Source organism: Siphateles boraxobius, unplaced genomic scaffold (assembly GCF_051911475.1).
Source record: "Siphateles boraxobius isolate OS27281-9 unplaced genomic scaffold, OSU_SipBor_1 7, whole genome shotgun sequence".
Taxonomy (NCBI): Eukaryota; Metazoa; Chordata; class Actinopteri; order Cypriniformes; family Leuciscidae; genus Siphateles; species Siphateles boraxobius.
In genome coordinates, this window is record NW_027509197.1 from 13,032,962 (window position 1) to 13,056,128 (window position 23,167).

The 23,167-nt window shown below is 36.8% G+C and overlaps 2 protein-coding genes across 10 annotated transcripts; both read left to right on the plus strand.

Annotated features, from left to right (window-relative positions):
* The first annotated feature begins 1,302 nt into the window (after positions 1 to 1,302).
* tspearb (thrombospondin-type laminin G domain and EAR repeats b) lies at positions 1,303 to 13,736 on the plus strand. Of its 4 annotated transcripts, XM_077216651.1 has the most exons (14): positions 1,366 to 1,471; positions 1,651 to 1,811; positions 2,795 to 2,864; positions 3,776 to 3,996; positions 4,133 to 4,359; positions 4,496 to 4,586; positions 4,686 to 4,842; positions 6,104 to 6,235; positions 6,649 to 6,881; positions 8,409 to 8,598; positions 9,136 to 9,368; positions 9,755 to 9,933; positions 10,035 to 10,136; positions 12,758 to 13,736. In XM_077216651.1, exons 4-14 carry the CDS (start codon positions 3,985 to 3,987, stop codon positions 12,909 to 12,911), a joined length of 1,710 nt encoding a protein of 569 aa, XP_077072766.1. In that variant the 5' UTR covers positions 1,366 to 1,471; positions 1,651 to 1,811; positions 2,795 to 2,864; positions 3,776 to 3,984; the 3' UTR covers positions 12,912 to 13,736. The 4 variants fall into 4 exon arrangements, 3 of the variants coding, with proteins under 3 accessions (XP_077072764.1, XP_077072766.1, XP_077072765.1); XM_077216649.1 differs by lacking the exon at positions 2,795 to 2,864 and having other exon boundaries at positions 1,303 to 1,471; XR_013197178.1 differs by lacking the exon at positions 2,795 to 2,864 and having other exon boundaries at positions 1,344 to 1,464; positions 10,035 to 10,310.
* A 956-nt stretch (positions 13,737 to 14,692) lies between these two features.
* tra2b (transformer 2 beta homolog) lies at positions 14,693 to 22,554 on the plus strand. 6 transcript variants are annotated; one of them, XM_077216653.1, is made up of 9 exons: positions 14,693 to 14,818; positions 14,895 to 14,948; positions 16,346 to 16,491; positions 20,422 to 20,602; positions 20,695 to 20,883; positions 21,217 to 21,332; positions 21,589 to 21,711; positions 21,970 to 22,046; positions 22,211 to 22,554. In XM_077216653.1, the coding sequence occupies exons 2-9, from the start codon at positions 14,916 to 14,918 to the stop codon at positions 22,219 to 22,221; spliced, it is 876 nt and encodes a 291-aa protein (XP_077072768.1). In that variant the 5' UTR covers positions 14,693 to 14,818; positions 14,895 to 14,915; the 3' UTR covers positions 22,222 to 22,554. The 6 variants fall into 6 exon arrangements, with proteins under 6 accessions (XP_077072768.1, XP_077072770.1, XP_077072767.1 ...); XM_077216655.1 differs by having other exon boundaries at positions 14,773 to 14,948; positions 20,422 to 20,590; XM_077216652.1 differs by having other exon boundaries at positions 14,789 to 14,948.
* The last annotated feature ends 613 nt before the right edge of the window (positions 22,555 to 23,167 follow it).

A 23,167-nucleotide genomic window follows, 5' to 3' on the forward strand; every position in this document is an offset into this window, starting at 1 on the left:
AGTGTGTTCTTATTATTGCCTCAGTGCTTTGATGTACAATTTTTTTAATCGTTTTATTGTTTTCATTGTCAAAATTAAATCGTTTAATTAATTGAAAGGTTGAAATGCATGAACATTATTTTATTAAATCAATTTTAGACTTAATTAGTTTAATATAGGCTACCTTGATTAGTATATTTTAGGGAAAAAAAGATTTGACACATTAAACATTAATAGATATAATATATGTCCAATTTAGACAGTGGCTGCATCAGAAATGGCAATCTTCTCTACTACTCTCCGGCGAGATTCTGAAGTGTGCATACAATGGACACTTTACTATCCCATGAGGCCACGGGAGAGAATTTGTGAATGGCATTGAAGCGACGCAACTGACGCTGGTAGGTCACATGATAATGACAACATGGCGAATGTAGTTTTTTAGGGCTTGCAAAGTAGGCTAAGTACTTATTCAGCCATTAGCTTTATAGCACTTTATTCCTGACAAAATAATTATCACCATATGATGGCAATAAACAAATAAAGGTTCCAATGCAGTTATTGTGACAGTGTAGCTTCATGTACATTACATATGAAAAACTCTTTGCCAAATGTTAGTGTTTTTATGATACTGCTGACAAAATACATTTCTTATATCAAAAGATGGTAGGTAGATTTAGAGTTATGAATGAAGGAGAATGTAAAAAATTATTGAGTTTATATGTTATTTTACAGTTTTTGTTTTCTGACTAACAAATGATCCACTTCTTGTTTCAGGCAAAATTACAGAACTCCCCTTTTACTCACAAACAGATTTATATGAAAATAACATATAGTCCCATTGCTGCTGAACTGTATACCAGCACTATTGCATCATTAATTAACCATTATTAATGATGACCAGAACTGTATTTGTCAAATTAGAAGAGTTAAGGTTTTTTTTCTTGTAAACATGTGTATGTGTTGTTTCCCCTCCAGCCAGTCACATGGGGTGTTATTCAAGACATGGTTTGATGGGTTAAGATGCAGGTGAGTAAACGATTGATTTGAAGGGATATTTTCTTGACGAAGAGTCCTCGGGGTACAGTGCTCATCACACCAATCGAAAAGAGCCATGCAGTTTAGAACAAGAGCAACTTGACACACACATGTACAACAGTGGGGAATTCCTCATGAACCTTTAAGACATGAGAGAAGAGCTGGAAAAAGCCTCCCTCTCCTGTGTGCTTCATTTCGCCCCACCTTTCTCTCTCTTTAACGTCAACCCCCTCCATTCTACAGCTGACTTATTCTCATTTAAATGTCTGAGGGGTAAAACACCTCTCCCTGCTCATAACTCACAGGTGGAGTTTACACTCCCCTTCAGAGCACACTGACATGTACAGCAAAGCAGAGCGACCTCAGCCGGACACCGTTTAAGGAGGACGTTCTTCACAGTCATGGAGTTTTGATAGACTCTCAAGAGAAGTTTGGATTTTTGAAAATGTATTTTGTGAGAAAAGTGCATTGTATTTTATTTTGTTTGATAATATATTCACTGTAATGCTTATTAAGATTAAAACAGGACATCAGAGGGCCGCAGCATCTACTAGAGGAAATGAGATGCCAGTTTAATTAGGAGTGACACCTGGATATCTTCTCATCCTTAACATTGATTTGTTGTGTTTTAAGCTCTGTGAGCCGTGCGGATGTAAGGATGGTCTTTGGGCTTTGAGAATGTGTGAATGGAGCTGAGAGAGTGGAGAGCCTGATGTCGGAGCTGCTGCTGCTGGCCTGTGCGCTCTTCTCCTGGATCATCACCTGCCAGTCTGGACCATGGAGACCATGCACAGGTCAGACCTATTCGCTGATTTCACATTTGCAGATAAACAGACATTTATTAGCAGCATTTGATGGAAGAATAATAATAAGTTTTTTATCAGATTTTATTTGGGAAAAAGTCCAGTCTCAGTCATAACTTGTCCTAGTTGTTAAAGACACTATTTGAGTCATGTTATCCTTAGTAATTATTGCAGACTTTCTACTAAATTGCCATTGGATTATGGGCTTTATGTTTAGAAAACCATTACGGAAAAATTATTACATTTGATGTTCGTGTTCATTCAGAAGAATGAAAAATCCAGGCACAAATGTCAATCAATTGTAATTGTCACATTACTATATTGTCAGAAGTCAGCCTGTTTTTGGTTTATTTACTCAGTCAGGATAAGCCGCTCTGAATATGTCGGTTTCCACAGGGGATGTAGGTGTATCAGAAGACACAGATTAGATGTGGTTTCCAGGTGCTGATGTAAACCACTCTATGAAAACTTTTGGTGTTGCACAGTGGTTTCATCTGAAAGAGGTCATGCACCATTTAATGACAATTAGGGAGCAATTATATACCATGTATTTCTGCTCACTGTTTGTAGCAACTGTTGCTTGAATTAAATGTCAGAAAACTTTACTTGTTAGTGACTCTCTGTGAAAATGGGACATTTTTACTACCGTTAATCACTGTCTTGCATGCTTTTATTTGAATAATCTAAAGGGGCTTATAATGGAACAGGAATAGATTTAGTATCCCACTGGGCAAACTAGGTCTGCTAACATGTAGATGCAGATCTATTAACAGATCTATTTATATTTCAATAAAATTATGATGTTATTTTATCCCACTGAATATGCTGAATAATAATAAATGGCAAAGATTTTGACAGCTTTTCGCACAATCTGACTTAAGCTGTGATCAAACGGAACATCATGCATAAGTTTAATTAATATAGAAATAAGATTTATGAGAGTCATATACTATATACAATGTTTTCTTATAAAGCATTACAGGTCCACTGAATCTCAGGTGAAGTCTACCAGAACACTGAAAACACTGAGCAGTATATGTGAATGTGAGATATTTTGTTTGCTCTCCAAAATGTGTCTTTTACTTTGCTGAAGTCTTTGAAATATGATCCATAAAGTGTTCTTCACTCTAACCATTTCCCTCTTTGATGCACTTAAGTGGGTCTAAACAAAACAAGAGCACTTGCCCTTTGAATGTTTCACTTATAGTATTAAATGACTATTTAATACTATACATTATATTTAAAAAAAATATTTCTATTGCACTTATATTCCTGTGCAAAGCTGATTTTCAGCATCATTGCTCCAGTCTTCAGTGTCACATGATCTTTCAGAAATCATTCTAATATGATGATTTGCTGCTCAAGAAACATTTCTTATTATTGCCAATGTTGAAAACAGTTGTGCTTTTGAATGGCAGAGTATGTCTATCCAATATGTGGTTTACCTTAATTGATCTTTTATGTGACTCTTTCATTGAGTGGTTTCATATAATTTTGCTGTCATCAAAGTGTCATAAAAGTATAATTTTTACCATCTCAATATATGAATAAATACAATATTCATGGCTTTGTCTTAAAATTCTGTTACATATAGGGCTAGTTATTTTTTATTTTCAATTTTTAGTTTAGGGCTGATCAGGATACTGAAATCTTAATTTGTCCTAAAGACATTATTATGTGGCTCTCTAGAATACTATAATGTAGATATAATTGATATAATATAATCAAATATATAACATTAGAATAATTCTCTCAAATTGTATAGTTGTATTGTCAGTCTCTCTCTCTACAGTCTCTTTCTTTTCACATGATTAAATAATTTCAGCTCAAAACAATCATGCCCATTTAATTATTAATTTGGTATTTTATTGCAGCTGAAAGTACATAATTCTATAAAGCAAACAGTATAAAACATGCACATGTTTATGATGAATTTATGTGAATTTCTTTTACAGATCTGTTACAATTGGACTTGCTGTCTCGGGTGCTTCCTGGGACCGGCACAGCGCAAGACGGGATACATATAGTCCAGTCCAGAGGTTCTCGAGGATTCCAGTTTTCTGGATCTCCACAGCTGTTCAGTTTCCCTGCATCTCAGCTCTTCGTTAATTGTAACTTCTTTCCCGCCGAGTTCTCCATCGTTGTCACACTGAAAATCCCACAAATGACTCCTGAGGTGAGAACAAAAAAGATGAAGATATTGTTGAGTTTGAGTTCGAAAACATCAAAGATTCTTCAAAGCCTTTTCTCTTAGAATATGCTTTAAATTTCTGAATAGTGCCAGCGATCACTGTTTACTCTTTGATGTGCAGAAGACTGAATACATCTTCACACTGTTGGCGGGAGATTCAGATGAGCTGCTCCTCGGCCTGCGACTTTCCCAAAACAATCTTCACTTCCTCCAGAAGGGCCATGGTCACAAGAAGCGCATCACTTTCAAGGCAGTAGGACTGGATGATAACCGTTGGCACACTGTGGTCTTAGCAGTGACGGGACACTACACAATTCTCACTGTAGACTGTGGCAGACCCCTCGAGCTGTAAGACTCTTTGGGAATACTGTAGATGTCAGGTTGTATCATTTTAAATATGATCCAAAATGGCAATGTGTTTATGTGTTGAAATATTTCATTTAGTTGCATAAACTTATAAATGATTCTGTTTGGTCTCAAACAGAGTGCTTGAAAGCCCCTTCACCGATGATCTCGATACAACTGGTTCCACATTCTTCATTGCTAGCAGAAGGAGATGGAATGGCTTATTTTCTGTACGTATCTCATTTCAATGCTTTTTATTATTTTATTAAGATTTTAAATATACTTAGAAGTCTAAATGTAATGGTTCATTCCACTATTTTTATTAACAGGGTCTGATTCGACAGCTAGTTCTGTTACCTGGTTCAGATGCTACCTCACGAATATGTCCCTCATCTGAGCCCCGGCTGTCTGCACTCTCTGTTCCTCAGGCTCTCTTACAACTGCCAATCAAACCATCATTCACCGACCTTCCCCTTCACCCTTATGGTGAGACTGCTAAAACATCAACACTACTATCATCGGCTGCATGTCAATATGCATACTAATCACTAAAAGTATATACTTCGCTGGTGATGGAAAATTACATATTTTGAGTATGTAGAAAGAAGGGACACACTATCATATGTATGGTTTGCTTTCGCATGTAAGCGGTAGCATCTCCATAAATTCATTCACAAGTCTTTGCTCAGTAACTTGAAGATGACTAACGACTAAATGAAAGCTGATATTGAAGAGGTGCGGGTAGTATAGTTGGTTTATAATGTCCACTACGTAATATCTTGAAGTCCTACAGGAATGCGGTGTGTTTTAGCTGTAAACACAGGTCTGTGATTGTATGGGGATGTGAGTAACTTTATCTCACAGGTCTGTTACTGATCCGCTGACATTGACTGACAGCCTTGTGCTTTGAGTTTCTCTCTGGCTCAGATGAAGTGCTGGTGTTTGAAAGCAGGGTGTAGTTGTGCAGAGATCACTGTTATACTGCATACTGTGGGCCTGTTGAGAGCATGTCACGGGGCAGTGAGAGGCCATGTTTGCTGTATTTCCCATTATGTAATGTAGTCTACTATCTATCTATCTATCTATCTATCTATCTATCGTCAGTAGCTACTCAACCACAATAAAATGAGGGAGCTGAAGAGATAACAGGTGAGAAACAGATCTAAAGAAGATCTAGAGAATCATCTGTTTTATTAAACAAACATAAACGAGAACCAGAAAACCCAAGGAACACGAAGAACCAAGGAAGACAGGGAACAGCCATCTACAACTTACAGCAAACAACGACTGACAAAAACAAGGGAAACAAAAGGACTATACACAGGGGATAATAAACTATCAAAACACACCTGGGAACAATAAGACTAATCTATAGGGAAGACTACAAAAGACTACATACAGTACAGTACATGGCACTAGAAACGGGAAGTACAACAAAAGTGCTGACAAGACACAGGGAACATATAGTGTAACAACCACCTTACTATGCCTATTATTTATTGGATATTAAAACTATAAAATATGTAAATACGTAATATAAATTTTGAGTACAGGTTATAAATTGCAATCATATAATACAAAACTAACCAAAAGGATAGGCTAATTCTTCTAAAATGACATGCAATACGTGGTGAAAACTAAGCTCCCTACCATCCATCTGTGGAAGGTGTTAATATATTTGTCTTTGACAGTATTTATTCAGACGATATAATACCTGAAACTGAACATCTCTGGTGATTTTGCACAGAGGCAGAGGTTCGAGTGACTGCGGGTGTGAGTCCTCCCTGTGGACACTCTGAGGAGGGACAGCTATGGTTCAGCACACTGAAGAAAGGACTGTTTCTCTGTGATGGCATTATGTGGCTCACAATGCTGCAAGGTGATTTTCTAACAGTAATTTGCAGTTTGTTGCAGTATAGCTACTATTTATAGTTTGAAATAGGTATTTCAGTCTTTATGATTTATTATCATTATTAGGTATTTCATTTTTTAATGGGGCAGTCATGGCTTAGTGGTTAGTTAGAGAGTCAGACTTGTACCCGAAGGTTGCGAGTTCGATTCTCAATACTGGAAATGACTGAGGTTCTCTTGAGCAAGGCACCTAACCCCCAATCGCTCCCCGGGTGCCGGAGTGAATGGCTGTCCACTGCTCCACGTTTTGCAATGTGTGTGTTTGCCACTCACTACTCCTAATGTGTGTGCACTAACTTGGATGAATTTGGACAAATTCCAAGTCATGTCACTTTCACTTTTCACTGTATGGTATCTTACTATCACATTGCATCTCTGCAGTGAAAGAGAAGCTGGATTACGTGGAGGATCACCAGGATTTATTCACCAGTTCTGAGACATTTGACATCGAAGTTTTCCACATCCCTTCTGTAGGGCTTTTCATTGCGACAGCCAACCGTGATTCCAACCTTGGTTCAGGAATATACAAATGGACAGATGGGAAGTTTGAACGATATCAAAACATCAGCACGTACGATGCACAAGCATGGCAATACTTCACAGTGGGCAAAAAGGTGTGTGTGGACTTTATGCTACCAACAGAATGTGATCCCAGCTAACAAAAATATGTTCTAAGAACTTTTAGCTAACATTCCCATTTAGTTATGTAATGTTAGTTATGTTAGTTAATGTTTTTGGTTATAAAAACATTAAGGGAACATTCCATTTGATCATTCTTTAAACATTATTGGAATGTTTCTTTTGAATTTTCATGTTCTCTGAACATTCTGAAATAAGTAGTAACATTTAAATAATTAGACGAAAAGTTAGATGAACAATTTATAATTAAGGTTTTATGTTAACATTTTGAGAACATAGCAGATCAATTTGAATGAACATTTTATTATAACTGGAAGAATTTTGTTCATAACTTTGAAAGAACCTTGCCAGAGCATTCTGAGAATGTTCCCTTTTAGCTGGGTTATTGCTCTTATACAACAGTCAAATAAGCAAATATCGAGTAATTTGCATTTTAGAAAAAAATATTGCTGGACCGGTTACTTTGTCTATTTTTGCTCCACCAACAAAAACAGTCTCAAATGAATTCACAGGACAATCAGCCGTCCTCAAAAAACATAGTAGTGTTCTGGATGAATAAGTGTTTTTACACGAGTCGGTTAAGTGAATGATTCAATGGCTCATTTTGTGTTTTAATTGGTTTAGTAAATGATTCACTCATTAAAATGTAAAAAATAGTGGAAAATCCCCAACACTATTACACAGTCTGACAGTATATCTGAAACAAACATACGCAAGAGGAGAGATACAAACAGTTAGTGCTGTTGGACTGATATATAACATTTGAGGACTGGAACTAACTGTTGTATAAATGAAAACCTGTGATATTGATTGAGCTGTCAATGGGAACAGCTGCTAGCACTATCAAAAGATGGAGCGGTGTACTGAACGACTGTTTGCTCTGAGTGGGGTGCATCCCCAGCTGTTCTTTACACATTAGAGTGATTTTTGATGTGGTTATGAAGTGGGAGAAGGGGTGGAGACCTGACTCTCAAGTTTTAATGTTGTTAATCACATGTGCATAATAACAGAAATTAATTTTGTCTGATGCTTTATCCAAAATTTACAGCAGACACCTGCTTCTCTTCACCGTAACTTACTGCATAATTACAGTCAAGAGTTGGAAAAGCCGTATGGAACTCTGTTCATACCTGCAGTGCAATTAACCATATGTTTTTCTTCTTGAAAGTCAAAGATAATATGATTCATATTCAATTTAAAGTGAAGTAGAGGGAGGAAGCCTTTGTAATTGCTCCAGTGACCAGTTATTAAAGATAAATCAATGAAACATTAAACTGAAGTTTTGAGGTAGAGGCAATTCATTAAAATACTCCCATCAGCCCATCCCTTTTCCTCTGTCTTTGAAATCCAGCCTGGATAATTAAAGGCCTGTGGAGATGGAGAAACTACCAACAATTATGAAGTGTAAAACTCATTACAATTTAATTTTGTTTTTCATCACAGTACCCTTTAACTAACTGAAGCTACTGTTATGATTTCTTACCGCCATTTTCATGTAACAGAAGTTCCTGGTTGTTGCAAACTGCAGAAGTAAGGATGCAGGGAACCAGGAGCAGTCGGTCATATATAAATGGAGCTCAAGGAAGCTGAAATTCATTCACTATCAGACTCTGAACACACACAGCGCACGTGACTGGGAGGCTTTCAACATTCAAGATGAAACTTTCCTCGCCGTGGCCAATCATAGGCAAGGTAATGTTTATCAGAACAGCTCAATGCATGTCTGTCATCTCATGTGGCACTGTTGTTGTCCTGTGTAACTCCACAGCTTTTGTCTGTTGAACAATAACGGGAGGAAGTTCATTTATACGATTTCTAAAAGAAGGTTAAAATTGAATTCCATACAAATCTCATACAAATCCATGGTCTTTGAGGCACACAATCTGAACAAAAAGACCACCAAGGAAATCGTTTTAAGGCTAAAAGTTCTCCTTGTTTGTGGTTCACTTTGATTCTGCATTTAATTTCTATTTGCTTATGAGTGTGTGTTCATCCGTTCGTGTGAAGTTCTTACGTGTGCCTCTGGCATTGATCAAAGCGGAAACACAAGCATAAAAGTAACCTTTCATAGCACTTTATAACCATACAGGCCCCATCTATACACCTGCATCTGTTGGACTACATCCAAACTGAGCCATGCCAGTCCATGTGGATTTCTGTTACAATGGGCTATATGACTGAATAATTGTTTTATGGTTTTATATATGTTATTTTATTTTTTTTTCAAAGGGGAGAGAAACCATAATATTAACAGTGTTATCTACAAGTGGAACCCAGTTACCCAGTTTTTTGAGGTCAATCAGACAATCCCGACCGCTGGTGCTTATGATTGGGAGTTTTTCACTATCGGCCCATATTACTTCCTCGTAGTCGCAAATACTTTCAATGGAAGATCAACAGTCATTGATTCTACAATCTATATCTGGCTGGGAGGGATGTTTCAGCCTTATCAGTCTATTACAGTGAGTGAAATTATGTTATTGTATCTTCTTTCATCATGATCATGATCACAATAAAAAAAAGGGCACATATTGTATACATTCACAAACCTTTTCCTGATTGACATACGCTTCCGTTCAAAAGTTTGGGTCGGTATGATTTTTAATGTTTTTGAAAGAAAGTCTCTCTTTTATTGAATTTTAAGCAGCTCAACTGTTTTAAACATTTATAATAATAATATTATTATTATTTTTATCTTTGATCAAATAAATGCAGCCTTGGGCTTATTTTTAATTTATTTTTAATCTTAGTGTCCCCAAACTTTTGAATAGTGTTTGTGTGGGACATGATTAACATGGCTACAAAGAATTCTGGGGTTTGCCATTTAATTCTCTCTTTGTCCTTTCAGACATTTGGGGCAATAGACTGGGAGATGTTCCGGATTGAAAACAGGGTTTTCCTGGCTGTTGCCAACAGTCAGATGCTAACGGAAGAAGGGAAGATTCAGTACTCCATCAACTCCACCATCTATGAGCTCAGTGTGGCATCTCAGACCTTCATCAAGTTTCAGGATATTGAAACGAACAGGTGAATTGTGAACTGGCCTTCATAAGAAAGAAAAAAAAACTCTTTACTTTCTAGCCGTCATATTTTTATTTAAGGGACACTTTGTTGTCTGGATCTTTCAGTGCTTTGGACTGGGAGTATTTTACTGTGGGAGATGACAAGTTCCTGGTGGTCGCCAACTCATATGATGGAACCTCATACTCTCTTAACAGTGTTATATACAGGTAAAGCTCTCATCCAGTCTACATTAAAATAATGGAGTGTCAATTTACACCAACTGCAAAAAGCCCGCCTTGTTGGCCAAGGCTATTTACAGTAACTCCGTCCACCGTTGTCTGATCGAGCCAGTCAAAATTACAGAAGACATCCCGCTGATAACAGGAGCAATGATGTGGAGGGTAAGATAAGTGCCGTCGGCTTTTTCATTATCAGTAAGGGTTAGTGTGTTTTTAATAAATATAATCAGATGCACTGAATATGTTGTTATTATTGCATAGTTTTATTGTACAGTATACTACAATACACTGAGGTGCAAATAGTATTGCCACTAATTGCGCTTAGTATAAATAGCAGCATCTAACACTTAGTGCAACGAAAATAGTTTTTTTTGTTGCCTTAAAATATAGGGAAGAGATAAAATGAAGCTGAGAAAAATGACAACTTTCATGTAATTTTCACTTCCATTCACCCATGGAACACAAAAGTAGATCTCCAGTGTTTTCAAATCTCCAGTGTTTTCAAATGTGGGTCTGCAGACTCCACAACTGTCACCCCCCTTTTGTCGCATATAAAAATCACTATCCAAACTTAAATGGTTGTAATTCTAGAATGCTTGGGATATAGAGCTATGGTTGGTCTTGTTTTAAAGAAGACATTTGCCAGATTTTTGTAGAAATTATGAAAGTGAAACAGAAAAAATTATATAAGTTTGAGTTTATGAACATGTCCAATGTAAAAATATAATTATTAATATTGTATGTAAAAATATATATATTACAAAATACATTTCACTCTAAAACTGCAAGAAAATGAAAGCCAAAAATCTGAACAAGTTGCGTTCCGAATTTTAGGTTGATATCTCAAAAAATGAGCTTTCAGTAAGATTTTAATTTGGCGCAGTACCCAACTTTTTCACTAGGTGAACACCAGACTCCATTACTGCCCATATAAGAGCGCCTCCATTTTCATATATGTTTTGAGTGATCTGAACCATGTATTTCAATCATTTTCATACGACTTATGAAGTAGACATCCTATTCAGAAGTAGTATGGGTGGTTTGGCAGTATTTGATTTGAATTCAACCTCTAATAAATGCATAAAAAGACCACATATGGGCGTTATAGCTCGCAGCCGCATCACAAATCGAGAATCTATAATAATTTTCTTTATATTTAAAACATTTTCAGACCTTTTTTTTCTCATATAATTGAATTGGTGTTACCTTTTGAACTCTTGGCATGAAAACAAACTGAGGTTTCTTCCAATCTTTTATGATTTTTCATGTTTATTGCTATTTCAAAATAAAGGCCTAAACACTCCTAATGAATATGGAATATTATTGTTGCAAATTGATAAATTACTGCTCCTCTGTAATTTATTTTAGAAAACAGCCACCAAATATAAAAACTAGAGATTGTTATCTTTCAAATGCTATATAGTTTGTCAATATTACTTTAGGTTTTTTACTAAGATATTATTGTTTTAAATATATAATGGCAAACGTCCCACCTGTGGGACGGTGACAGTCAAGAGATAACAGGAGTCATAGATATTTCTTAAAAGACATTCAAATGTACCATATATTATTTCAAAATGTCATTCTCAAAGTCTTAAATTTGTATAGTTTCATTATAAAAAATGGTCAAAAGAAACAACCTCTTATATCATCTTAGGTTGATTTGGATGATTCTACAGAGAATAAACTAATGTAAATGTCTTTCTGTCAGACATGGTTAAAGATGCAAAGGCAAATGTTCCCTAAACAGATAGTCCTGCACCAAACAGCCAGATTGCAATTCTGTTTGTTACCACTTGTGTGCCTGAAATTACACACTGTAACTTTAAAGGGGCAGTATAATGCCCCTTTTTACAAGTATGTGTATGTGAAGTTTTAGCTCAAAATACCCCACAGATAATGTTTTATAGCGTGTTAAAATTGTCCCTTTTTGAGGCTGAGCAAAAACTGGGAAAGCTGCGATAGTCTTTTCTTTCCTATTGTGGCACATATAAAAGGCTTATCAGGCGTTAATGCTTCTCATTTACTTTGAATGGGTGACATCATATATTGCCAAACTAAATTGTGGGTTCCGCTGCGTCGCGTCACTGGCGATGCTTTTTCTAGCAGAAATTTGTAACTTTTCAAGTGCTAACACAGGCGTTAGCCAATCAGATCGCCTTATGCAAATACCCAACCGTAGACTCTAGCCAATTGCATTCATGCAACACCAGAATGTAATTTGATTGGCTGTTGTCACTATGACGGTTGCATCAGCACCAAGCTTTGGACACGGCCTCCATCAAACGTTGACGTCGACGACCTGTGTGAATCTGACGTAAAGTGAAATGGGTTATCGAAACAAGAAAAAATGTAGAGCGGGGCTTGATTTTGTCCATCGGGAATTGATTGGAAGGTTGTGGTTTGCTACTGCTGTGATGTCACGTGAGGTTGTCTCGCCTTCGCGCCAGTAGCCTACACGTCATCAGAGAGGAGAAGATACAAGTATAAGTAGTAAATACTGCAATATTTCATGAAAAAAGGAATCGTCATAAGAGTAAATTGATGATCTGACAATGCAATGCATTCTTGAAAATGTTTTAATAACTTCATAAATGTGTATTTTGCAGGTGGCAGGGTTATGAGGGCTTTGTCCCTGTGCACAGACTCCGCACCAATGGCTGCAGAGACTGGGAATTTTTTAACACAACCGATGGCTCCTACCTCATCTACTCCAGTGCAAGAGCTGCTCTCTCTAAAGTCCTTAAATTAAGGACCATATAGTGACACTGGACATATGGACTGTTTATGGGACAGATCTGCTGGGAGGAACGAAACAATAACTCAAATCATTGGCTGGAAAACAAATGAACCCCTAAAATGACATATTCTTCTTGTATCAAAACCTGTATCCAAAATCGAAATCCCCTTAATGACATGCCTTGAAACCCGCTGAAGGATGAATCTCCACACCAATACTCAAATCAGTCCACTGACCTCCTGAACGACAACAGCACCACAAGATGTTCCCAACATGCAAAATAACATATTTCTGAAGACACAAAACCTGCACTTACTTGCACACAGTTTATCAACATACTCTGTTGATTAAAATGTCATTATGTCCTGTGGCTATGAATCATTACTCTGCACATGAGGGCAGCTAACTATTCTACCAAAATTTATGAACGACTGAAAAAATTGCTTTTATCTGCCATTAAAGACACTATTTAACTGTACTATACTGTTTGTAAGCTACTGATTTAAACTGTTTTATTAGAAAACCTTTACATGAAATTGAAGTATGTTCAAGTATATGTAATTAATAAATAACATTTTCATAATATTTATAATAGATGCATAATAATACAAATACACAGACTATTTTCTTTTTATATTACAGCTATAACTTATTTTAGAACTTAATTGTGTTGTTGGTCATCTTATGAACAATGTTTGATCTGTTTTGTTTTGATTCTCTGTCATAATTATAAACCAGCTGTGCCATATAAGCTATTATATTGATATATTGGTGACTAGTGATTGTTAGCCATTTACTGTTGTTCCAGCACAGCATCATTTTGGTTGAATTAAACATTTTTAATTTTAGTATGTTTTTCGCCTTTTGAGTTTGTTATGAACGACAGGCCATATTCGTCTTGTCTTGGAAGCAAATGCTGAAGGGGAAATGATGGTCAAATCAAAATAATTTGTCTTGTGCTATAATACATATACAGTGATGTGTTGTTAGTGTGGTTTATAGACTAAATGTGTTTATTTATTGGATATTGCTGAGTGGAAAGTCTTTAGAAGATGTTTAAATCTACAATAATGTTAAGGGGATGGCATAAATTACCTTTTTCATAAATTACACAAAAATGGAGAGGCTTCTCACTGCAGAGACAATGGGGGGAGCATGACATGCAGCTCCCCCCATTGTCAAAATTGTATTCAAAAATGCAATTTTGTATCGTATAGGCGCCATCTACTGGAACTTCTGTGGTGCTGTGGAGGCCTACAGTTTTCATAATCTGTGTGTGCTAAATACGTTTTGTGTATTGCGTTCTTCAGGCAGGGTTAGAAGGTTAGGGTTGCAGAGAAAAAAAAATACATTATTCTCATCATACCATTAGCATTATTTGTATTATCTATTACGAGAACTTCTACTTGTCAAATGTAGTGCTTTGTTGGCTTCAAACAAAACAGTACAAAGGCAACAAAACTAGCATTTCAATACGAGAAAAAGTAAGTGTTTAATTGTTCAGGGTATCTCATCTCAAAACAAAGTCAAGTGAAGAAAATCGCGGAAATACAATTTAAACGAATTGCTATGCGACAGTATTTCCCATTCATATATTATCGAGTGTAGTGTATCAGGGACGAGTCTTTTGCACAAGATTACCGTCATTATTTATCGACCAATCAGCTCTTTGCTTACTGAGTAGTAAAGAATCTTTCTATAAGAAAAACAGCCACTCCGTGTTTTGGTTAACCTTTGCACTAAATTGCTATGTTATAAAAAATAATTTATAAAAGTAAGTTTGTGTACGTCTACTATAAGCGAATAAATGCTTTGCCAAAAAGCATTTATCTGTGAGTAGTATTTTTGACGCCCTCTTGCGGAGTTGGGAGTAGAAACGCTAGTTTCTAAATAAAGCTTCTACGACCGAGACAGGCGTTCATTAACAGAGGTCCGTTTTGTGTGTGTTTGGGCGCTCTATTTGTATGTGCAAATCTGCAATTTCTCACATAGTTTTACAATTGCAGCGTAATATATATTAAACAACAATGAGTGACGCCGAGAAGGAATTCGTGAAGCGGGTATGTAGTGTTTTTACCGTTTTCTCTTTTTGCACGCGCCATGTTTCTTCTAGAAATGGCCTCCATGTTGTATGTTAGCCAGCCAGACAGGCTTCATTCATTTTTTATTTTATTTTAAAAAGCTGATTATGTACAAATGCAATGACTCGAAGTCTTTACTCCTTAACATTTCTTAAAAAAAACTCTGTAAATTGATGTAGCTACACGTAACATGGATTTGTACCGAAATCCTAGTATCCAGTTAACGTTAACGTTAGCCAACTTCAGTGCTAGCAGACAGACAACGTGCTTTCATAGAAATGCATTTATCTGCTTTTCAGTGTTCTCTTTTCACTAGTAAGCAAAATGTTTTACAGTCCTTACTAAGTGTTGTTTTCTAATTGCATGTTTAACTAAACAGATATAACTTGTTTGAGTAATATTTTTATGCTAATACATGAAAGAAGGTCATCCTGAGCCTTAAAGCAAAAAAAAAAAAAATGAAACAAATGCAAGTTAGTTTCAAAATCCAGTGCATTTTTATTTAACGTTAACAATTGGCTTGAAATGTATATTGTAATTGAAAATGTTCTTGTAATATTACAAGAAATGCAAATATGTGTATTTGTTTTTGCATGAATAAGGCTCAGGATGCATCTGATATAATCTTAATCTTAATTGTTTGTCTTAATGGAAATTAAGCTCACTTTACATTTCTGTTGGTTCATTTATAATGCTTTTTCCCACACTAATAAATCAATAGGATTCTTGGTTGTAATGTCCAGTGTTTACACATTCTTCATCCTTTTCTTTTTTGTTAAGGTTAAGGTTGGAAGAAGAGAAATCTGGACGAAGTCAAATGTCAAGTTGTTAATGCGAATAATTTGAAGCTGAATTTTCAGTGCATGCTAATATTGCGGAGCAAAAGAAGTTCCCATATAGCATTTATGGGCAGTGAGAGAAATGGGGGAAGAGGAATGAAGTCAGAAATGAAATTGAAACTGAAGAAAGAAGAAAAGATGTGTAATGAAGTTAAGATCAGAAGTTATCTGGGATAAGATCGCAGCGCTAAGTAACTCTTAGTATGTTTGTCCCATGCGTGCATGCATAAATATTCTGTTCATTTTGTATTGCAGTAATAACTATTGTCCTGTAGTATGAGAGATTTACAACTAGTTATTTTCATACATAATTTGATGCATTACATGCCAAACTTCAAATTCTTATATTGTAAGTGTATTAAAGTAAATTGCTTTCACACTATTTCATATGCCTGCGGTGAAAAGGCCATCATCGCTGCATATTATCTTAGTCTAGATTGGTCTACTCATTTCTATATATACACAATTATTAGTTTAACATTCTTAGTCTCACCATGTTCTCTGGCTCTTAACGTGATTTGGATGTGGTTGGTTTAGGAGTCCCGTTCGGCCTCTAGGAGCGCAAGTCCTAGAGGATCTGCTAAGTCGGCCAGTCACTCTCCGGATCGCTCACCTGCTCAGTCAAAAGAGGGGTCCCACCACACTCGCTCCAAGTCTCGTTCTCGCTCCAGGTCCAAGACTCGGTGAGTATTTCTTGTCTTTTGAGGTATGCTGTTTTCTATTGGTAGGTCAAACAATCTGCATGGGAGAGCAAACTTTATTTGAATCTATCATACAAGGAAAGCAGTGTTTTACAATAAAAAAAGCATTAACATAAGTAACATAGTTCACATGAATGAAAAGGAAAAATGCTATAATTATAATAACATAAAAAAGGGTTAATGTATATAAAAATTATAGATTTAATTATTAGCCCTCTGCTGCACTTCGGTCACTTTTGACAGAATTTGTTCTATTACTTATATTTTATTTAATTTTTTTTTTTACTTCAGAATGGTATGTCACTTGATGTCTATTGTGGCACTTGCTATGTGAACGCCAAGAAAATAATGGACATGATTTGATTTTTTTCCCCACCCTTTTTTCCCCTTTAAAGTCACTTTTATGGCTAACATAGAAATTAATGTGAAAAAAATTAAAGTGCAGATTTTTTTGTCAGCAAAAAAAATTTTTTTTTTAAAAAAACCTTTCGACTAATTTTAATGTTACAATAATTATGATCCATTTGTTTCCACAATTTTATAAATATTACTTGGTATTAGGGATGTGCACGAGTACTTGGATATGACAGCACACCTGCAAACTTGTCGCTTTTCGGCGACAATCGCCGTTTTCTTGGTCAATTGGGTCATTTACGTGAATCGTGTAGAACCGGGGATTTTTTTGTAGGCAATTTTTCCTGCCGACCAAAATTTCGTTCTTTCAAATGTAGGCGCGTGGTAAGCGCGCTCATAATCCGCCAGAGCCACAACAACATTGCCCAACATTAAATGGCAAACGTAATGCAAGCGGAACGAAACTGCTCGTTATTGTGTGGTTGACGGACCGTCTATCAGTCTGGACCAAAGCAGCGCGAGCCGATCATGATCAAGCGGCACTGTTACTACACAGTGCTAATAAGAGATCCAGTAAAGGAAGCATTTGAATTTGCCACAGAAGTAATAACATCGCTGCGACTCCTGCGAGATCTAGTGAGAAACATTCACATTTCTCCGGTATTAACGGATCAAACAGCACTGACGTGGAAACCAGAAAGAAACATTGTGCCATGAATGAACTATCCAGTGTCCACAGATCAGCAACATTCACCATGGATTTACTGTAGTAACACTAACTGCAACCATGGAAGTTTGGCAGGAATAGTAGGCTATAATGCCTTCAAGTAACATTACGTCGGTTTTATTTTGACATTATGAATACAATTGCTGCCCTCAAACTAATCTGAACTAAAATAAACCTTTGTTTATAACTACTAAAATGTTACATTTCAATTTTTCTAAGGAGCTGTTTTGTTTTATATGCTCCTAAGAAGAGTCAATTATAGCTCCAGAATTGCTCAAAGTAAAAAAAAATATTATACTTTATGATGTTAGTTTTAATTTAAAAAAGACTAAAAAAAATTAAATCAAGGAAATAACCTAAAACCTGGTAAACAGTAATTTCCAACAACATAGGGCTATTTAGATAAACAATCTGGCGAGCATGTTGTTTTAGGCTAATACACCAACAGCAAATTTCTGTTTAATAAAGCGCTCAGAAATGTGTCGTTTGCATATTAAAATCTCAAAAATTAAGATTTTTGGATCATTTTATTTTAAGTTCACAGGGCTCCAGACTTAATATTTGAGGATGTACAATTTAGGGTGTAGATTAAATTAACTTTAATTATCATTCATAATGTCTTAATATTAATTAAAATGCAAAACGAGTGAAAAAATTTACATTAGGGAGTGAAAATAGCCAATAAGCATCCTACTGTTTACAATGGAAATTCAATTATTATTATTATTTTTTTTAATAAGTGTTAAAATAAGAGTTTTCCTACATCTTAAAATTTTTAGTTTTAGGACAATCTTTGAAGGATGAACAAAAAATGTGTTGGTCATATTAAAAATAACATTTATATATGATATTATAGTTTTGAAGTGCTGGAAAAAGATGTGTAGTACTTGTAAGCGTTTAACTTTTTCTGTCACAATACCAGAGTTATGGTTAGAGTTACTACATTAGCCTAAATCCATGGTGAATGTTGCTGATTTGTGGACTGAAAGCCTTCTAGAAGTGTTTTTCCTGGTTTCCCACGTCAGCACTGTTTGATTTGATATCTATGGTTTATAACCAAGAACTCTGCACCGAATAGGAGTGTTTCTCACTGGATCTCGCAGCGATGATGTTATTAATTCTGTGGCGAATTCAATGGATTTCTTCACTGGATCTCCAGAGTCTGGATCTCCTAGTAACAGTGTTGCGTGATCGAGATTGGCGCGACTGGCAAGTTTGGGGTGCTGTGCTGTCTATTATTGAACTTATAAACGGTCTGTGAAGCATAAACTAGTAGCGCATTTTCGTTCCGCTTTCATTTTGTTTGCATTCGCTGCTCGGCAACATTGTGGTCATGCCAGCGCGACCTAAATAAATATTTGGTCGCATCGGCAGGAAAAATTATTGAAAAATGCGAACAATAGGTCGCAGTCTGGAGCCCTGATAACGTCATAATGAGAACACTATTTAGAATGTTGTGAATTATTTGTGCTTTAATAATAATAATTCATTACATTTTATATAGTGCTTTTCTCAGCACTCAAAGCGTTTTACACAGAAGGGGGAATTTTCTCCAATGTGGAGCATCCACCTGGATGATGCGACGGCAGCCATATTGCGCCAGAACGCCCACATCACACCAGCTTATTGGTGGAGAGGAGACAGAGTTATGAAGCCAATGAGTATATAGGGATGATTAGGAGGCCATGATGGACAGAGGCCACTGGGCAAATTTGGCCAGGATGCAGGGGTTACACCCGTACTCTTTCAAAAGTAATCCTTGGATTTTTTGTGACTACTGAGAGTCAGGACCTCGGTTTAACGTCATCCGAAGGACGGTGCTTTTTGACAATATAGTGTCCCCATCACTATACTGGGGCGTTAGGACCCACACAGACCACAGGGTGAGCACCCTCTGCTGGATTCACTAACACCTCTTCCAGCAGCAACCTGGTTTTCCCAGGAGGTCTCCCATCCAGATACTAACCAGGCTCAACCCTGCTTAGCTTCTGTGGGCAACCAGTCTTGGGCTACAGGGTGATATCGCTGCTGGCTTTAGATGCCCGTGTTTTACTGGAAGAGGAGATCCACAACAGGAGTCACAGATTCTGGCTAGTAGCATGTAACTTAATTTGCATTTTGTCCTTTTTTGCTGATACCAGTTGTAATGTTGTGCATGTAAGGATATCTGATTAATCTCATAGGATATGTCATAGAATGGCTGTTCGTTCACTCTTCAGCTTCATTGCATGCAGCTATTTCTTTTAGATGTTTCTTTTTCGATAACGGATGCATTATTGATAATGTAGTGGTGTTATTTTTCTAGTCATGTTTAATTTTCATATTTTGATCGACATATGTTAATGTCCTTCTCATTTGTCAACATGAATTTTAATAAAAAATAAAAGTGTTTTAATTAAAATATTTTTATGATGGACGCTCGCGAGTACTCGTTTTTTGAGACCAATCAGTTAAAGAAAAAACAAACATTTGAGGTGTTCGGCCACTTTGAATGAGGAGCACCAGAGGGTTAAAAATAATTCATAAATGCAATTTATTTTACATTTGTCAATGGATTTGTTTGCCAAAGTTTTTTGTGATAAGAATGCAGTATTGTTGCTTTTGGACGATGTTTGGGCCAGAAAAAAAAAAAAAAAATCCCTCACCCAGGACTGATTTTAAGCACTTTGCAGTTGATCATTTGACATGTGTTGGTAGCAACGTGATATATAATGAAATTGAAGCCTAGAGGTTCTGGTCCGTCTAAGGAGTTTAAGTCCGGACTTATCAGTTGGTAACTTGATAGACTGCATGTCTGCTGCTCTTTTTCACTTAACTCCATCCTTACGCAGGTCTCGTTCCCATCGGAGCTCTCGCAGACATTACAGTCGTTCCCGTTCACGCTCCCATTCTCGCCGGAGACGTTCACGCAGCCGTTCATACAGCAGTGAATACCAACGCCGCCGCAGTAGTCACAGTCACTCTCCCATGTCCAACCGTAGACGACATGTTGGTGACCGGGTGAGACAAAGAGTCAGTTCAATACGTGCCATTTAAAAAAAAAAAATTTGCATGATGATTTTTTACTGCTGTCTTCTAATCTGTAATGTTTTCTTTACCTTTAGGCAAACCCAGACCCAAACTGCTGCCTGGGAGTGTTTGGTCTGAGCCTGTACACCACAGAGAGAGACCTGAGGGAGGTCTTCTCCAAGTATGGCCCTCTGAGTGATGTCTCCATCGTGTATGACCAGCAGTCTCGGCGCTCCAGGGGGTTTGCTTTCGTCTACTTTGAGAACAGAGAAGATTCAAAAGAGGTGAATTCTCCAGTTGTATGGATTTACTTAAAGTGAAAGGCTTTCTTGTATTTGTTTATACAAGAAATTCCACCTTTACTGAAATTGCAGATTGACAATTTTATGCAGGTTTTTCCAAATTGTTTGATTCAGAAGGTTAAGCTATTTGTAATTTCCTGTGTATTGATTAGTGAAGTTGCATTATGCAGTTTATTTTTTTGAAGTACAGTACAGAATGTACCGTTTCCTCCAGCTATTTTATGGCCAGCAATAAAGACACCTGGTATTAATGGCCTTAAGCAGAAGGAATATTGAATGCTCAGTATGGTTTATTGTGGTCTGTTTTGGTTCTAGGCTAAAGAGCGTGCAAATGGTATGGAACTAGACGGCCGCAGAATTCGAGTCGACTACTCTATTACAAAGAGGCCTCACACACCTACTCCTGGAATATATATGGGCAGACCAACATAGTGAGTCTGATTTCAGTTCAGTGATTCTGATTCCATACTTTCCGTTTAATCTCACTCTTGTCAAATGATTCATCTGAATGTTGTAGATCAGGGGTGTAAAACTCCGCTCCTGGAGTTGAAGCTAGACTCTGCAGGACTGTTTTGCACCATTGTTCTAGATGATAAATGCTGATCGTTGTGAATATCAATTGATCTCTCTCTCATGGTAAAAAGATTTAATGTTGAGGCCAAAAAATTTTTTTTTCCTCATGTGCAGTGGCGGAGGCCCGAGTGTAAGTCGTCGCCGTGATTCCTATGATCGAGGCTACGAGCGTGGATATGATCGTTATGATGACCGTGACTACTACAACAACAACAACAACAACAACAGGTCATACAGGTGATCCCCTACATTTCAGCTATCTGTGTGATGTGTTTGTAATGACATTCTTCATGGTACAACACTGAAATTTCCTCTCAGCTGGTGCTGGCCCAGTAGCTCAGATTTGTGCTTACCCAGCTGATATTGTCACTTGTTCCACTACTAATATAATTTTTTTTTTCCTAATGATTCCGTATGCTACAGTTTGAATGTCACCTCTTTGTTATGAGCTGTAAATGCTGGTGTTTTCATTAAATCCCAGCTTTCTGTTCACAGGAGAAGATCCCCTTCTCCATACTACAGCCGAGGAGGACCATACAGGTCACGATCACGCTCTCGTTCCTACTCTCCTCGTAAGTACTGCACAAAGCAAACCACGTTAAACTTGAATGAAAGTCCTTTGTATTAGCTACCTGGCTTTATGGTTTGAGAGTGTTTAATCTCAAAGCAGTGTAAGTGCTCTAGTGATTTGTGATGCATGTGAAAGCAAACAAATCCTTTATATTTGTTTTTACAGGTCATTACTGAAGTGAAGTTCTACTCTTTTCGCCCTTCCTGAAGATTATGATGACTATGACATTGTTGATGACGTAGATGTTTATTTCTGGTGGCTTGAGTTTGGATGTTCTTTAAACTCAATCCCTTCGATTTCTTGCCTAAAGGTTTCATATGTCTTTGACCGGTCTGGACGTTTCAGTAGTTGGATGAATATTTTTGCAGTGTTGTTTTTCCCCCCCATTTCTGTTCTGATGCAGAATTTATGTTTATTTTATAATGTGATAGTGTCTGGCTCACACCTCCTTGTTTTTATGCATTTTAAGCTTAGCGGTGGTCTTGCAATAAAATGCTTTATACCTCCCACCTGGTGTGAGTTCATGCTTGAATCACTTAAAACATGAAATATGTATGATTTTATACCTAAAGGATTGAATTTAAATTCTTGAGAAAAGCTACAAGACATTGTATTGGAGTTCAGAATCAGAAAAGGGTGGTGATTTCATTGCGAAATTATGGACAGCATGTTTATGTAATGCATAAAAATATTCTCTTGAGGCATTTTCTGTTTAGAAATGAATGGGTTTATTTAATAGGAACGCTAGAACACCAGTGCCCGAAAAAGCTCTGTTCCAATTTAAGTCTAGTTACTTCAGAGACCATATTGTTAATAATAGTATCAACTGCAATACTTCTCCAGCATGTGTAAAATCTGGATTAATTTGGACACGGTGTGGGTGTCTGCATTAGCTGACCAGTCCGGGATTCCCTTCCTTTACCATGCCTGGCTGATGGAGGGATTTGAATTGTCTTTCTGAAGATCTGGAATCAGTGTCATTAACATACTGTGTTTTAAGCACAACAAACTCAGTAACGGCTGTCAATTTGGTTCTAGATTATGCTACAGTACTAGTAAAGATAAAGCTGCTCTAAGACATTTGCTATATGGCTCTGCTGCATTTGGACACAATTATATTGT

Coding starts and splice junctions, on each gene's coding strand:
- tspearb (XM_077216649.1), top strand. CDS start 1,730: ATGTCGGAGCTGCTGCTGCTGGCCTGTGCGCTCTTCTCCTGGATCATC. Junction 1,812..3,775: donor ACCATGGAGACCATGCACAG/GTCAGACCTATT, acceptor TTTCTTTTACAG/ATCTGTTACAATTGGACTTG. Junction 3,997..4,132: donor TCCCACAAATGACTCCTGAG/GTGAGAACAAAA, acceptor TTTGATGTGCAG/AAGACTGAATACATCTTCAC.
- tra2b (XM_077216653.1), top strand. CDS start 14,916: ATGAGTGACGCCGAGAAGGAATTCGTGAAGCGG. Junction 16,492..20,421: donor CGCTCCAGGTCCAAGACTCG/GTGAGTATTTCT, acceptor ATCCTTACGCAG/GTCTCGTTCCCATCGGAGCT. Junction 21,712..21,969: donor AACAACAACAGGTCATACAG/GTGATCCCCTAC, acceptor TTCTGTTCACAG/GAGAAGATCCCCTTCTCCAT.